Source organism: Thunnus maccoyii, chromosome 16, assembly GCF_910596095.1.
Source record: "Thunnus maccoyii chromosome 16, fThuMac1.1, whole genome shotgun sequence".
Lineage (NCBI taxonomy): Eukaryota > Metazoa > Chordata > Actinopteri > Scombriformes > Scombridae > Thunnus > Thunnus maccoyii.
The window spans coordinates 12851727-12869270 of NC_056548.1; the positions used below are offsets into that span (position 1 = coordinate 12851727).

At 40.7% G+C, this 17544-nt stretch overlaps 1 protein-coding gene across 2 annotated transcripts; it reads right to left on the reverse strand.

Moving 5' to 3' along the window:
- Positions 1-495: 495 nt before the first annotated feature.
- Positions 496-17379, reverse strand: ptpn21 (protein tyrosine phosphatase non-receptor type 21). 2 transcript variants are annotated; one of them, XM_042388235.1, is made up of 20 exons: positions 17074-17379; positions 15874-16172; positions 12795-12964; positions 12303-12400; positions 10984-11051; positions 10814-10884; positions 10337-10424; positions 10070-10158; positions 9399-9486; positions 9016-9095; positions 8774-8881; positions 7919-7979; positions 7620-7701; positions 5921-7446; positions 5156-5296; positions 3870-4088; positions 3524-3652; positions 3197-3431; positions 2793-2953; positions 496-2670 (listed from the first exon to the last, which is right to left on the reverse strand). In XM_042388235.1, exons 2-20 carry the CDS (start codon positions 16051-16053, stop codon positions 2542-2544), a joined length of 3723 nt encoding a protein of 1240 aa, XP_042244169.1. In that variant the 5' UTR covers positions 16054-16172; positions 17074-17379; the 3' UTR covers positions 496-2541. The 2 variants fall into 2 exon arrangements, with proteins under 2 accessions (XP_042244169.1, XP_042244170.1); XM_042388236.1 differs by lacking the exon at positions 8774-8881 and having other exon boundaries at positions 17074-17378.
- Positions 17380-17544: the final 165 nt, after the last annotated feature.

Below are 17544 nucleotides of genomic sequence, written 5' to 3' on the forward strand. Positions count from 1 at the left end.
GTCCTTTAGCCTAAATGTTTTGAGTGTTAATCATGTGACAGTGTTAAAGGGATTTAATGTAAGCAAAACGTTGGAGAATGTCGGCGACTGATCTGGTTATGAACGTGTCAGTTTGCTCCCTGGTGACTGAAACCGCTGCTACCTGTTAGACAACAAGCTGAGGACACTAAGACGTCTGGAGTGTAACACACCATGTTCCACCACTTTATGATTTTCTAATTCAACTGTGATCTTCGAGTGTGTCCTCCGCCGCAACCTGTATTCCACATGAAGGATGGTAGATTACACTTTTTTTTTTAAATGCATATTTTGCAGTTTTCATTTCAGACTGCAGATTCTGTACCAGCTATTGTCATGATCCTTTTACACCTCTTTAATAAAGATTTCTTCCAATACTGTACACTCCCCTTTGTGAATGTGAGTCACTGGCTAATTTCTACCACACGGTGGCGTAATTGACTGATGTAAAAGACATAATTGAAGAGACCAAACAAGTTATTTCCAAATATTTATTCTTGGCTGAAAAGATTTTCTACATGTTTTTTCTTCCAATGGCATACCATTTTTGCTCAATAGATACAGTTTATACATAGTTTTGTACAATAACCAATATTTGTCATAAGCAGAATTTTACATTGTGTACATTATGAACAACAGACCTGTACATGGACAAAATGGTTACACCTTGGCCACACAAAAAAAAAAAAAAAATCATCATTCTCTTCAGTCTTCACACTAAGACTCAATCAGCATCTTTTTAAAAAGCAAAAAACAAAACCTGCAGCAAATTCATAAGATCCAGTTAAAATACATCTTAACGTCATTAGGATGCATTTTTCTCCAGTTAAGTAGGTCACTGCCCCATGCGTCTTTGACACCAAAAACTTGTCATGAAAAACATCAGGTTAAGAAAAAAAAAAGGGATTAACAATCACTTCACTTTGGCCACATTATAAATGAAGTTGGCGCCTTGCATTCGCCGGGTTTTGTATATCAAATATATTGTTAAAAACATTTCACTTAATGTAAACGTAGTGCCTGTAAGCATCATTTCAATACAGCTGATCTTGACTACTGAGCTTTTAAATACTACCTATAGCTGCAGCAGGAAACAGTCAAATGTGCTGGTGTAAGTGGTCATTAATAGTCAGGAGGCCATTTGTAACAGCAGGATGTGTCTCTGCAGAGGGACATTTCTCACTGAGGTGAAAATGAGCGGCAGCCAGAATACTGCAACTGGAGCTGGTCGATCCCTCACTCACACTCTCTACTTCACACTGAGTGCCACAGCCAAACCCAACACACTGCACAGAACTCAATTCTACTACATGTTCTTGAGTCTGTTTAATGTAATTAAAATAAAACAGGTGAAATTCAGGTCTTTAGAGGTCTGAGCCAAATCCAGTAATTATGAATGTGATAGTTTGCAATATTTGTTTTTTTTTAATGTATTGATTGGCATTATTAACACATCACTGCAATCAAACAAGCAATACATGACACTGAATGAGAAAAAATTTCCTTCATATTATGCAAAAATACAGAGCCCCTCTGACTTTACAATACAGATTATTTAGGCACAAAATAGATTTGAATGTATTTTGTTCTTGCTCTCAAATACAGCACTCAGAGTTCAACTATTCAGCACATCGCAGGATAAAAAAAAAAAAAAAAAAGTAATGAAAAATGTGTGTATAAAATTAATTTTCCAGTTTTAACTCTCAACCCAAAAACGGTCTGTCGTCTCTTTCTTCACTCAACTACACAGATTTCTAGAAGCTGTGCAATGCATCTCTACTTCCCAACAATCCAGTGTTTTACAAGAACCAATGACCTCTTGTATTAAATGAGGATCGTAATTATCCACTGAGAGATGATGTCTTGTTATACGTGACATAAGCATCATTCTGTTAAATGTAAATCTTTCTATTCTCCTTCAGTTCAATGCAGGGAGACATGCCTGTACCACCAGAGGCCACATGACAAATTTAAAATCCATCTGAACTCTGGGCTCTCTTATCAAACCTTCATCTAGACGTTTTCTTTTTTCCCTCTTTTCACTTTTACAAAGTCCTTCATCATCAGAACCAATAGCTACCTCAACAGCAATCCAGTAACATTCATTAAAAAGTGACCTTAGTCAAATGAAAATACATTGACTGTTTTGATACACATCTACAATAAAGATTGTTTTAATGCAGCTTAACATTGGTTCATTATATACAGCAATGTACTGTAAAAGTGCTGGGCTTTATTAAGCAATAATGTATGTAAAAAAATAATATATAATACTGTTTAGAGGCAGGTCACAAGTTTTTATGCTCCTTCATGCTTCTTGTATATCCACACATCATTCCATCAGCCTTGTCTGATTTAATACTTGGCCAAAACAGGGTCCATCAAATACCAACTGCTACATTTGAACAGATTTACATACATACAGACGCAGTTTGGCACAAACCTGCAAATTCCATCCTACAATCGTCTGTGATGACAGTGTGTGTTGGGGGAATGAAGATGGGTTGGACTAGAGGTCTGTGCTCAGATTAGCCTGGAGCTGCGGAGGTACTGGATGAGGACCCTGTAGATGAAGGTGTACTGAGACAAGGTCTGAACCATCATCATCCTCTGATTTCGCAGCTTTGACAGGACAGTTCTGACATCCAGCATCTGAAACAGACGGTGCTTTAGTGTGAGACAGATAAACCTGGCAGCCTTTCATCTAAAAAAAGGAATACATTGTTGTGCCAAAGCAGACAGGAAGTGTGATGCTGTGAAGGTGAAGAGGTTACCTCATTGTGCTCTAGGCAGGCTATCATGATCTCAGACAGGATGATCACTCCGGTCCGTCCCACTCCAGCACTGCAGTGGACCAGCACAGGTAGGTTGGTGTTCTTTGGGTCACTGATGCTGTTAGTGTGTCTCCTCACAGACTGGATCTCCTCCAGGTAGGCTGGAAAAAGAAGGGAACATTAGCTTGACATTAAATTAAATACTTAATAGTAAATAATTAGTGTTTTTATTATAAATCTTGAGAAAACAAACACTTCCGTTAAAGACTTGTAACTAAGCTACATTTTCACTAGCTATTGAATAAATGTTGCTATTGATGCAAACATCAAACAACCACATTTTTAGAAACGGCTAGTGATCTGATTATAAAAGCACAAGACAAACTGATAGTGATCCCACTCACTGAGGAAGCCTTTGAAGTCCTCAGGACAGCCGTGGTCAGGCCAATCTGTGTACTGCAGGTGCCAGACGGTCCTCTCTTGGCCCGTCAGGAGGTGTTTGATCTTTAGCCCTGTGGTGGCGTAGCAGCCGGACTCTGTGCGGAACCGTGTGGTGATCTTAAAGCGGCCGTACGTCACCGTGTTGTGTCGTGAGCCGAGTCGGGGCCAGTACCGGAAGCTCTTCTCTCGGCCGCTCTCCTGGAGAAACCGAATGATGTGGTAAAGTCAATCCAGGAAGTGATGAGGAATAAATAAAAAAATGTGGAACTTTAAATATGAAATCAGTGTACCTCTTCAGCTGTGACCATGGCGATGATGGATACTCCCTGTTCCCATACCATCTGCCAGAAGTCCTGGCACGTGTTCGACAAGGGGCCCTGTGTAGCAATGTAGCTCCACTCCTGTCCACCTACTGTTATCTAAAGAAACAATATTTCTCTTAAAGCAATCACTCACAGGATCTCATTAGGAATTCTTCTAAATACAAAGAGGCAGAGTAGAGTAACTGTATCACATAAACATAAGAATGAAGGAATGAAATATGACTCATAGACAGTCATTGTCTTCCCACAAACCACCGAACATCCCTGGGTGTGTAGCATGAGAGGCTCCTAGATGGTAATCTGCACAACTTACTCTGATGTGCGATGCATTGATGTAGCCTGTGTTGTTCTCTTTAGTGGGAACCAGCTCCACTCGGGTGTCGTCATAAGGCAGGACGTCTTGGAAGCGGTTTTTGTCTCCGCTCTCTGGCAGCTGGGCAATGGTGCATTCCCCTGATGGACGACGCTTTGGGATACTCTCGTACTCCTTTAACAGCTCGCCGCTCTCCATATGCTGCTCCAGCACTTTACACTGACACACACAAACAAGGCAACAGTAAATACACCACTGCCACACGAATGATGCAGACATGACTCCTCATTTCGACTTCTTTAGGCTAATCAGTTAAACTAAAAAAAAAATACATCAATGCTGCGGTGAGATGCAGGGTGACACAACCTCAACTTTGGTCAGAATTTAATCAGCAGTGATGCTTTGCATGACACATAAATGAATGAGAATATTTGTATTATTAATGTGTTGAAACTGGACAAAACGGAGAAGTTAAAATACATTTACTTCCTGTTACTTTTACTGCAGAAATATTCTACAGTTGTTCTCACCAAAAGAGGACAGTTTACTGTAAACTTGGTGTCTTGTTGCAGCAGGAAACATGAAATTTTTGCATGTGCAAGGATATGAAAGTGAAAATTGATTTCCTCCTTTAAAAAAAAACAAACTGAAAATATGTAGCACCCCACTTGCTTAGTTATTTCTGAAACTGTCAAAACATCAAAGTATTATCATATGTTTTAATAAAATTTGATTTGCAGTAGTGACATTTTGTGCATGATGAATTTGTATAATAAATAAAGAAGCATGCTAACATCTGTAATGTATACAATTGAACACTCTGAACTATGAGTTTGTAATAATTTACATGTTTTGTTGACAATTCTTGTATGTGTGAGACATTTGGGAATCTGTGTGCTCATATATGACACCTTCTTAACAGTGATTACTTGATTAGCTGGAGAGGTAATTATTTTTTCCAAGTGTCAGGAATTTACCTTCACTGTCAAAGCAACAAACATCAAGATTAACAAGGCTGACGAGTTCAGCTGTTTCGACTTTCTCTTTCATAACAAGGCCTAACCCTACCAGCAGGTCAACTAATGCTACACAGCCAGCAGCTCCTGGTAAAGAGCTTTTTTTCTGGTCATAGGCAATGTTCCTAAATGACAAGTCTTCAACAATACACAAGCAACATGTAACTAATCTCACACTGCCTTAACTAAACATTACATTTGTTGCTTTACAACCTGCTGTTTATCAAGTATCAAATCACTGACAAAATCAAAAGCTCTGAAGCACCCTACCCTCTCGTCATTAGAGGCTCTTTCAGGCTCATCCTTGACCTCGTCGTGCATTGGCTGCCTGGACACTGACAGGCCATTGAGATGGGCAACCTTCAGTGGGCCCATCTTCTTCACCTCTGACCTAGCCCCTTTCTTCATGCCCTGGTAGGACAACAGAGTAGAGACAGAGAAAACTGAGGATGAATGTGTTTGAGTCTCACAGATATTGAGCAGACAAGAGAGGAGGGACGGCGCAGCCTCGTTGAGTGTTTGCTGAGAGAATGTCACCTGTCTGGTTTTCCAAGGTAGTCTGACGACATTCTTTCAATATGTGTCAAAGTGAACCTGTCTGCGTCATTCAACGCCGGCGACTGAGACTACCTCTAATACTTTCTGCACGCATACTCATGTGATCTTGATATAAAGCATAGATAAGTTACTGAGCAAAAACAAGTGTCTACAACACATTATTTTAGAAAAAGAAGATTGTTTTTTAGCTGACGCTTAAATAAAAACAGTGTGTGGGTGGACAGCTGTGATATGTGAGCAATAAATTAGTCAGACTATTCAACATGTTGAAAACATAAACTAATTTGACACTAAAAGATCAATCTTGCCTCAAGGCAGTCAAAGCAGAGGTGGCATAACTGCACTACAACAGTAATGTACAATGTAAACAACATGACTACATCAGCTGACAGAGGCAGAGTTAAAAAAAAAAAAGAAAAAAAAAAGACATTAATAGGATGGCCCTAAGCTGAAGAGGAGATTGGGATCAGGACTCACCGGAGGGGGCAAGCCTTCTACTGTTTTCTTCCCAGGAGGCACATCAGACACAGGCCTCTTCTTGAAGTCTTTCTTAGTCTTCTGCTTGGCCTGGCCGCTCAGGTCTCCCTCTGACACCGAGGGCATAATCCTGGGCTGCCGTAAATCTGACAGCAGGTACAGAGGCTCCCCCTCCTGGATCAGGGGGTGAACCTTGTAGGTCATGGAGCCGGTTATTGAGGGGTCCAGGGAGGAGCCTATGGGATAAGCAGGAGGAGGCTCAATGGGAGTCTGTTGCTGAGGCGTCAGAGAAGAGAGAGATGTAAAGCTGTGATGCTGTTGTGGCTGCTGGTCAGAAACAATCGATGCTATTGCGTCCTGAGAAAGCGGAGTGTGACGTCCGCCGTCGTCCTCAAACTCCTCTTCTTCACCGCTACTGTGAACCAGCATGGTGGCGTCTGAAAGGGATTTCTTGTGTCCGTACTGAATGTCCTCCTTAATGTCTCCCCTGTCCTCTGTCTTTGTGCGTTCCAAGAACACGTTGAGCTGAGAGCCCTGAGAGCGACCTCCGCGCAGGACCGGAGGGGGCGTGGCGGTTTCAGCTGCTGAAGAAGACACGGTCCGCTCTTTGACCCTCATCCCCTCGAAACTATGCGCCAGTCCGGCGATCTCAATGGAATTACGCTTCTGAGCATGGTGTGGGTGTCTGTGTGGGGGTCCGCTGAAAAGAGGCTCCGACACCTCTTGTAAGGAGTGAGCCACAGGCAGGCTGTCCTCTTGGAAAGTCTGGACTGAGTGGTGCACACGCCGCGTGATGATCAGGTCTGGGTTGCTACTACTGACGTACAGGTGACGCGACAGGTCAGGTGTGCTGTTAGCAGGGCGGGGATGGGCATATGGGTAAGGTGGAGGCGGTCGGTACACGTGTGTTCTCATGATGTTGGGGGCTGGATACTCTTGGGCCTGCTGTAACTGGACATTCGTGAGCTCTGGGACACTGACTGCCCCCACCACAGGTCTCCTCTCTGTGGGATAGGGGTATGGAGACGGGCTGTGGAAGCTGGAGCCGAGGAAGGGATAGTGGTGGTGATGGGCTGCTCCGCCATGTTCCCCCCTGATCTCCGGCTGGCTGTAAACTAGAGGGTCTGGCCTGCTGTAGGCGTACGAGTTTCCAATGTTTAGGTTCCTCATGGAGTGGCTCTGCCGGTGCTCTTGAGACAAAACCATTCCTCCTCCTGCTCCTCGGTTCTTTTGACGCATCACTGTCTCATAATCAGGAGTGGCACGGTAGGAGGGCGGGATGAGAGCGCTGTGACGATGCGAGGGGACGTAGTCCGGCCTGGTGATATCGCTGGTGATAGAGGGATTGGAGGACATGGGTGAGGGCTGCAGGTAGTGCTGGGGATTGGTTAGAGAGCTGGTGCTGTGGGCACTGTATACACTGCCGTTCCGTAAACGTCCCCCACTGCTGTATTCCAGGGGAGAGCAGTCCAGGCTGGTCTGGGAGTGGTAGTAATAACCGTTCTGACTGTTCATGTACAGGTTGTCTGTCAGAGAACAAAACAGCATCCAAGATGAGCATTGAATTATAATTACAGAACAACTTGACATGTAAATTTAGCTGAACACAGAGCAGACAGAGCACAAAACAGTTATTAACATCATGTAATGATTTCTAATTTTATTCCTAGTTGCAAGTCAGTGTCTATACAGTGGTTACCTTGTGATGATGTGTAAGGCTCTGTGAAATGGCCATTGTAGTGCATTTGCGGAGGGGGCATCATGTAGGGCTGAGGCTTTGGCTGTAAACCAACAAGAGGGGGATTCAGTTTCTGCTCATATGATCCAAATACTGTCTGAGAGCAAAGAATTAAATATAAACTGTATGGTAACACATTGCCGCTTGATTGTGATTTTGATATACACTGTGTGATGCAATGCAAGCCAGAGATTCAACAAGCATCTATACAAGCATACAAAAGGTGAAAAGTGTGTGTTTTGAGTGTGCATAAACATTACCAGAGATATTCTAGTAGAAGATCTCCGTCTGACTGGGTTGACAACTGTGGGCTGGGTTTGACTGGTGGGATAATGAATGTCAGTCAAAAAAGGTGACCTAACCTAATACTCCTACAAAGTATACAACAATAATAATACTTTTTCCAATATCTTACTTTGAGGAGTTTTTCTACAAAACCCTTTTATCATTCAGCATTTTAACTTTGAGAACACACATACAGCTAGGTGCAGACCAGTGTAAGCTTCAATGAAAGTTCATCAAAATGAAATCATATCGCACAACTCTTCTCCAGTACACAAATTTGTCTTGTCTTTATCAGGGTGGAGGTAGCTTTTAATATGCCTCCAGTAGACCTGGAGAAGAGTTGTGCTTTGTGTTTTAAATTTGATGGACATGCATTTCTCAACATATGCCAAACTTCTCGATCACAGGTCAACTAATAAAAAGATTAAAGGCAGATACCACATTAATTTCAGAAGTACAACAGGTGCTGCCACTGGCTCTCAAGTCAAAAATGGAAAAAAATAAGATTTAATTCATCTTTATTGCACCAATAATGGTAAGAATAAAAATCCCTTCCCATTTTAAATGTTTTAATTTAATTTTATTTAATTTATTAGGATCCCCATTAGCTTCATTAAAACACAGGCTACTTTTCCCAATAAATAATAAACCAAATATATGAATTGCTTTTGCATGGATGAAAAACAAAACTACAGGCTTCACAACCAAGGCCCATTTCGTATATATAGAGCCTGTTGCTGTGGCATGGTTGGCTAGGTAGTCAGGAAGGGATGGGTGTTGGCACCTGCTCGATAGGCATACTGTAGGCGGTGGCTGACTGTGTTGCTCACCCCTTATTAGAAGGCAGAGAGGGACGAGAGAGCATTGGAAAGCGAGGAAAGGATAGAGTGAGAAGGGACTTCTGGGAGCCCTCAGAAGGCAGGGGGTCACACTCCTCTCTGAAGAGAGAGGAGGAGAGGAGGATCGGAGTGAGGCTACACCAAAGAGGAGACACATGCAGGAGACGACAAGTAACAAAAAGACAGGAACTGGGCCAGACGTGTTAAAAAAACCAAAACAAAAACACACTTACAGGCTACTCTTGTTAATCTTATAAAACTTGAGTCTGGCCAGACACATCCGGCACACATATTTGGAGGTTTCCATGTCTTCCTACGCAAGAAAAAAGGAGACAAAAAAAATAATAAGATGGCAAGACAATTAGCACAATGTTAAGAATTCCTGTGTATACTCTCAAATGCCTTTACACTGAGTTTCAGCTATTACCAGCCCTACCCACCCACCCACACACATACATAAACACCCACACAAACATACAGGTATATTGTTGAGACTAGCTGATGTAAGCTCCACCACAGAGGCCATTTCCAATTTTGCTAAATCCAATAAGAGACTGCAATGTCCCAGGGGACGGGGTAGAGGAGAAGAGAAGGTGCAATGGCAACGGAGACTTACGGTCTGGAACTGAACACTCTCCTCTCTGTTGGCTAGCTCCAGGGCAAAGAAGGACCTGTTGTGACTCATGTTGTTAATTTCATTCCACCTACGCAGCCCATTAAAGTGGCAAAAAGAAAGAGGGAGGGAAAAAAAAAAACACATGATGTCATGGCGGTCACATTTTTAACTACACCAAACCACACGGCATTTTTAAGAGAGACTGTGGCGCTACTTTAACAATGCATAATAAAAAACCATACACACATGTGGAAGTCAGTCAAAGGGAATCTAGCACTCATAATGGTATGTACATAGATACAGTTTAGCCTAGGTCAAGAATGTTCACTTACTCACTGGAGTGACAGATAAAACTCCCACAATCCTTATCAGCTATCACAGTGTACCTGACTCATTTCCTCTTGGGCCACATTCAGGCCTAGAGAGTATTAGGGAACATTACAGGAGACAACTTCTCCTAAGAATAGCTGAGAGCTGTGCCGCAAAACCCAATTTATACTGACAGAATCATCTGATTCAATATAATTACTGCTTATAGAGAAGGTTAGCAGACAAAGCTTTTATTCAGCTCTTCATATTTAGAAGTAGATCATATTTTAGGACTTTTAGGAATTGCTGTAAAAGTAAGAAAAACCAAACATTGTGATTTGCTTGTTTGTTTTTAGACTTACCTAAATAAAAGAAGTGGCCTGCCATTTTTATGCTTGACAAAGATGCCATCAAGGCAGGATCCAAGGGTAACATCTGTGCCTGTATTGTCCTGTTTAGATTAAAGGAAAAGACAAACATTTAGAGCAGCATGCTTTTTTCCCAATAGTTCTTCAATCAAAATATTCATTAGTTTTTATTGTGCTGGCTCTTTTAAGTTCAGACTCTAGAAAACCAGTGTCATGCTTCTTTTCAGGTTTGGGCTGTTGGGGGTTGCAGCTTGGACCTACCTTGGCTTGATAGCTTTCCTGGCCATAGCCTTCCATTTTCTCCACCTCCTGCATGTACAACATCTCTGCCTCTGGGGCTGACAAACCCCTGAGAAAAAAAAAAATGTAATCAAAAGTTAAAACCTACTGTACCCACAGAGAGCGATTTTTTGAAAAATAATTGCTGAATTCAAGATGTTACGGTGGTAATAAACATCTGTGGGGTAACAGCATGAGAGAAAATAAAGATAATAAATAAAGAAATAAATGATATGAAATATAACCTAGGAATAAAAGTTTAGGATAAAGTAGGTAAAATGGAATTTGGCATTATAAATGAATCAAGATTATGAAAGATTACAAAAAAGGCAGATTGCCTGGATAGATCAAATAGGGTTAAATTAAAAGGGCCGTGTTTGCTTTTGTAATATGTGAAGCAGTTGGTCTGTCAGTCTACACAGAGAAACAGGCAGGCTGATGTTTTGAAAACTTGCTCACCTGAAGGACTGATAAAGAAGGGCCACTTTCTGAGTGGCCTCTTCCAGTACTCGCTCATCCTGGATCCAGTCCTGCAAAGACAAAGTCAACATTAATACAATGCTAGTATAAAACACATCTGAAACATTTTTTTCATTTCACACAGTGAGAATACAAAATGAAATGCTCACAATGGGGAACAGCACAAACTTCTGGAGGAACTCCTGGGAATCATATCGGTTGAAGTCTCCAAAGTCAGCTGTGGACAAAAAGACAGACGCACTAAATGGATAAATACAGCAAGGCGTACTGTGCATGATGTTGCTCTCTGAATGAATCCTATTACATGTCCATTTCTGCATTTAGTATGAGACAAAAGCTGCATTCAAGAATTGCAGAATGGTGTAATGCCTTTTTGGAAAGCTGCAGTGTATGATGACAAGATGGACTAATTTTAGGAGAGGAGGGGCCCGTTTGTTATGGAAGGGAATTGCTTCAGTGTCTAACAACGTGCGGTCCAAAAGTGTTACAGCTCTAGCCAGCCTGCTGGCAACAGCTATGTTGGGTATTCCAGGCATCAGTGCTCAATGCTCAAAAGCTACAACTGCCCTTCACTCCAAACTATCCCTGTCAGAGACACAAACGTAGGACTTTATTTACGCAAAAATTGCTATGTTTGCATGACATTTTAAGTAGTGACTAAATCTTAAGGGAACCTGCAAATAGTTTTTTAGGGCTTTTCTTCAAGGCACAAATTGCATGATAGTCAGTCATTTGAATATGGCTGCAACAGTAAGTGATCTCAGTGGCTCTGCTATGCTAACACCTAGGCCAGTAAGTTGCAGTGCCTGATATAACTTTGCCAGCAGTGTTTGAGATTCTTCTGGCTGGGCAAAAGTTGGAGGATATGTTAGGGCTAAAGCTCATGTGGAAGGGGAGTTCACATTCACAGACAAAACGCACCCCTGACCAATTTTACAGGCTGGTTTAGGTTTCATGGTGCTTGTTAAATGTTGCATATTACAATAATTGTGAAAATGCTCTGTGAAACCCTTAGATAAGTGGTTGTAGAGAGGATTCAGACAAACTACTGTGAGCAGCAGACACTTGAAACAAAACATGGGGTGTAAAAATATGGATAACAATATATTTTTGAAATTGCTATGCTTTGAGAAGTTAGGGTTGCAAAATATCATCTCTCCTGCTGTTTTTTGCAGTTTACCAACACCCTAACCCTTGCAAGGTTTCAATTTGACAAAAAACATAATGAAATGGCACAAGCCTCCTGTCCAGACATCAGAACAAATAATTAGTGTTTCCAGTAGAATTTTTTGTCGATGTGAAGGGGAGTTTAGTGTTTCAGCAGGTGTTGTCAGATATCATAATTTATGGAAAATTACTCTATAAATAATGCACCAGTAGTTACTTAAAGCTGCACCAGTGGGACTTAAAGCTGCTCGAGTTAGCACCAGTTTTCTATTAGAAGACTAGTGCTATACATTCAGATTACCTTGCACTGCTAGGCTAGCTAAACGGATGGCTTGCTCTAGGGAGCATGAGATCCTGCCCTCCAGAACATCCTTCTTCAGCTGTAGGTAATACTGATATCTGTGGGGAAAGAGAAGGTTACTTCAGAATGGAAAATAGACAACGGGCCAACAATCAAGTATGAGAACTATGTTCAGGTTTAAAGAAGGAGCTGTGAAGTCATTACAGAGCAAAACTTCTCAAATGTATCAGTATTCAAATAACACAAAATTGGAGTTGCAATGGAAATCAATTCACATATTGTGCTGATCAACTTCTTGCCCTGCAGGCCAGGGTTTATTGACAGAAATTGAGAACACTTCATGTGCTTGCACTAAACTTTGCTCATCCAGTACTCATTTCATAACAAAAATGTACAACTTTTTGATCAATGTTCTTGAAGATAAATTGATACTAAGCTAATAGAGTTAGTGGCTTAGACAAGACACTTCACATGTCACAGATGGTACATCACCTCGTGATCTCCTGTTGCAGTTGGGTGACACTGGGTATGTAAAACACAACTCCAAAGTAAACGGTTGGCTCCAGCCCATACTTGTCCAGCTGCTTTTTCAGCGGCTTCTCCAAGTCAATCCATCTTTGCTGGTTCTGCTTGTTGAAGTACCACAGACTGAAGTATGTTATCTAACAAGCAAAGAAAGAAAGCACAAACATTACACCTGAATCATGCGGTGATCAGGGAAATTCTAGGGCAACTTGTAAATCTGGCAGACCAATTTAGGTTGGAATGCAGACTTACCAAAACTTATATTCTTAAGTTTAGAACAGTAATATTTAACTGCTTGAGACGAAAAATATGTAGACAATTCACTTGAAAATGTACCCATTGCAAACTTCTCAAGGTAGCACTCCTTGTTCAGTCTTGTGACTGTCTGAACATCTCACAATGAACACTGCTAAGTGAAATAACCCCTGTAGGTTTGCTGTTCACGAAGGACAATATGGCTGAAAGAGAGCTATTGTGATTTGCTGCCACTAACAAACCACGACTAGAAAATTACTTGCCAACAAAACCATTTTACACAGATAACATCTGAGAACAAATATAAGTTAACACTGAGTAAATATTGCTCAAGAGTTTTTCATGACAAGTCAAGAAAACAACAGTAAGGCAGTATAAAGACAGCATCTAGTTTCTTTGCAGAGCCTCAAGTCCAACATAAAATTGTTGTCCTCATTACATTGTTCCATCATCAGTCTGTCTGATGATGTTAACATAGATCTCAGAGCACAAGGGCCTGTTCCACAAAGCAAGTTTAACAAAATCTGACTTGACAAGTTTTTGGCTGTAGAACAGGTGATTAACATACAACCAACTCTGAGTATGTTATCTGTTAAGTTAAGTGAGTATGTGGTGAATGGCAAACAGCAATCATCAATGAAACTCTGATACCATAACTCACTATGGTAACAAGTAAATAAAAGGCACAGCCTCCATTTTTAACCAGAGGAGCTAGAAACATGTGCATATACAGACTATGCATTATCTTTAAAAAACAAAACAGCAGCAGCAGCAGCGAAAGAAGTCAGTTACACTATGTAGTTTTATTCAGCGTTGTCCATTCATTCATAATTTACCAGACTTGACTTTCTTTAATGGAAGATAAAACAGAACAGTAGTTGCTGCAGGTGACAGCAACTGAAGATGAAATACAAAAATATAGATCATACATAGATATATTTTATTTGGAGTATCACAGCAATCTCATTGTCAGACACTGTAATAATAATTTTGATGATTTGCAGTTGAAAAGGTGTCTAGGTTAAAACATTTTTAGATATGTACATTTTTATACACCTGAAGTAAATTTAAACAGTCACTATAATGCAGTTAAAACTATAAGCAGCCTGTTTAAGAAACTCACTTTTAAACTACATTTAGTCCCATTTTTTTCAGCTCCACCACAATCATGCTCACTTAAAAATATTAACACATAATCTCAATATGATATAACTGTAAGTGTTCCTTCAGTGTGACCAGTCAGACCATAAGAATATGAGATGATTATTCATTGACCAGTTTCTAGAGCTTCAAATTGATTTACTTTAAACAGAGATTACCACATTATGTGCAATTAACCTGTCAGTGCAAGAGAACTGTTCTGACAACCTAACAGCTACCTTATCAATTTGTACAGTGTTAAAAAGAAAACTTCCACTTGCAAAAAAGGATGGACAATGCGCAGATTTTCTTCTGAGTAAAACTTGAATGTGATGGCACAGATTGCTGTTCAAAGAAATGACTGATTGCGCATAAAAGCACTCAGTGAAGAGAGTCCTTAGGTAACGTACTAACCTCCAAACAAGATTTTGATCTTCCTCTCCTAACATAAACATCTGCAAATTAACAATATCGACAGGATCACTAAGGAAATGAAACAGTATGTGAGAGGAGACAGAGGGAAACTCGGGAATTGTTGAAGAAAACCAGCCTGTGAGCAGATTAGGTTCACAGACTAAGTTAACACAGTAACTGACTGAAGTTACAGTAATCTCTGTTTCTGGAAACCCAGTTTCTGCTTAACTCAAGGTTCACAAAGTCAGAGTTTAACACTATACCCTTGGTAATCTATGCAGGACATGCAATCGGCTATGGATGAAGTGTGACAGTGAACTTTGGTTTTCTGATGCTTGAAAACAAATATCAGTAGTGGTGTATGTCACGAAAGTCGGAATAAAACTCTACCATAACTCAATTTCAGTAACAGAATATGCATGACCTTTCTATCAAAGGCTGGCATTGGAGAGAACCACATGATTGCATTCTGCTGACATGAAAAACAAACAATATGGTGTTACCCTCTTCATACTAGAAAAATTCTACATTGGGTGTGGAGTCCTGTCATTTTTTCCTGGAGGGTTGAGAGCAAAGGGTTTAGAAAGCACTGCCAGAGAGACATGATGACAAATTTAAGGCGGCTGCTACATTATTCAGCAAAATAACAGAACCTGTCACATACTGTAAGTTCCTGTGCCAGGTGGTTTTTATATCCAGCAATCTCTAGTGTTTATTTGAGGTGCAAGTGAGTATAACAGCATTGAGGCTTACATCACTTTCAGTTCATGACTAACATGATGTGTTTGTCTTGACACTGTGACAATGACTGTGCTCACAGTGACCAAATGCAGACATCAGGCTCAATACATTCTTCAATCTTGACTCAGACCCTCTTTTCTTTAACATATTGTCTCTTTCACATGCTGTGTGAAACTCTCAAAAACATACATCATACATTTACTGTTTGCTAATCTGTATGATGAGTTAGTAACATGCAAGTAATAACTTAAAAACATACAGTATGTAATAGACAAAGTCCTAATTTGTGTCATAAACGGGAAAGAGATTACGAGAGGTTTCACTATACGAGTAAACAATGAAAACTGGTTATCTTAGTTTCTGTTTACCAGTTCAAGTAAGAATGTGACTGGAAGACAACCTCACCAAAAACACTTTCTTGCTGAGATGATGAACCTCAAAAAAACACTTATAGGAAAGAACAATCAGCACTTGATATTTGCAGAAAAACACATACCTCTCTTAACTCGAGTCTCTGAGCAACTGCCTCCAAACATTCCTGTCCAGTGCTCTCCACTGAAAGTGTAAACTCAACAAACTCTCCATTGAGCAGCTGAATCCGAGTGACAAGACAGCTCTTGCTTGAAACAGTATACCTTCGAGTCCTTTTGAGTTTCAAGCCAAATGGCAAGGGCATGTTTCACACTTCTTCAAGAGGGAGGTCTTCACTTAGTCCAGAGAAATTATTCTCCTTGCTGTCCCTTCACAGACGATGTGTACATTAGAAGTCATGGGGCTCATCATCAACAGACAGATCTAAAATGCCAGAGAGAGGAAATATCTCAGAACAAAGTACTGTATACTGGAATACACAACAAATTCTAGTGAATAAAACACAGTCTGCAAAACAGGGGGAATGACAGTTTCAATGTGGTCATCCCCTTTACATAAGACTATGTTATGATACATTTGCATTTAGTTATACAAGGCACAAGACAGTCTTCACACCTCATGCTGAAACAGATGCCACACTTAAACACAAGACTCATCGTAAAATAATCCTCTTAAATGCTTCATTTTGTTTTAAGTTACCTAGCTTGACTATTTCAGACTTGCTACCAAGTGGGATTTAGTTCATTTAACGTACTCACTACTCTTGCATTTGGTTCCTTAAGTCAACACTCTGGATAAACCATTAAAAATCAATGTGTGTGGACTTACAGCAGTTTGTAGTAGGCTATCTGACCTGTGTGACTGACTATAAAAGAGTTTACTGGCCATTTTCCCAAGCTTTGTGGTTAGAATAATCCCCTTCCGGTGAATAGCCTGATCCAAAAACTGACTAGAGCGACCTGACTCAATACGCAGCAAGCTAGTAGTTAGTGTTGAACACTAAATTAGACTGCAAAATCCTTTCTGCTACTTTCCTCCTCAGCCATGCATCGTCCATATTACAAATGATCTAGCTAACAGTTACTACGTTGCAACTTTACTTAATGTTCGCTTAAATACTATGTTCAAAGAAGTTTGTTCCAATGTTTGACTTGTTACGGACCAATTTGCTACTTTTCATTGTCAGTTTTAATATCTTCATAACATTAACCCCAACTAAATTAGCTTAAATGCTAGCGTGCTAACTTATGTTCCAGCAAATAGACGATACCCTAGGGAAGCTGACGTCGCCGGTAAATATTTTGGGCAAAAACGTTGACGTTACCGTTAGCCGTGAGATGCCAATTTAGGAGTCCAACTAGGATTAAGTCCCGACAGGTTCCGCCATCAAGCTCAATGGAGTCTTACTTTTTTAGATATTCAACAAAATTATAGACAGCGAATCTGTCTTCGGCTTGTTTCTGGATCAAAACTAATGTACCACCCCATGCCTCTTGGTCCAACAGTTCACTCAAGCTCCAAGCGTGTTTCGCTTCCTGGGATTGGAAGAGCAACAAGTGTATTCCGTCTACATCCGCGGCTCTATAGCGTTTGTATTTCTACTTCAGCAGTTAATAAATTCCACAGCAGCCACCCTGCAATATACTTCAACTCAACTATAAATGTATACAAACGATATAGTTTGTGGTACTTTTTAAAGCGGACGTTTAAAAATGTAATGTATTGCCTCCGCGGCGGAGGAATACATAGGGGTTTTCAGAGCCATGACATCAGACAGCTGGAATGCCGAGCGGTG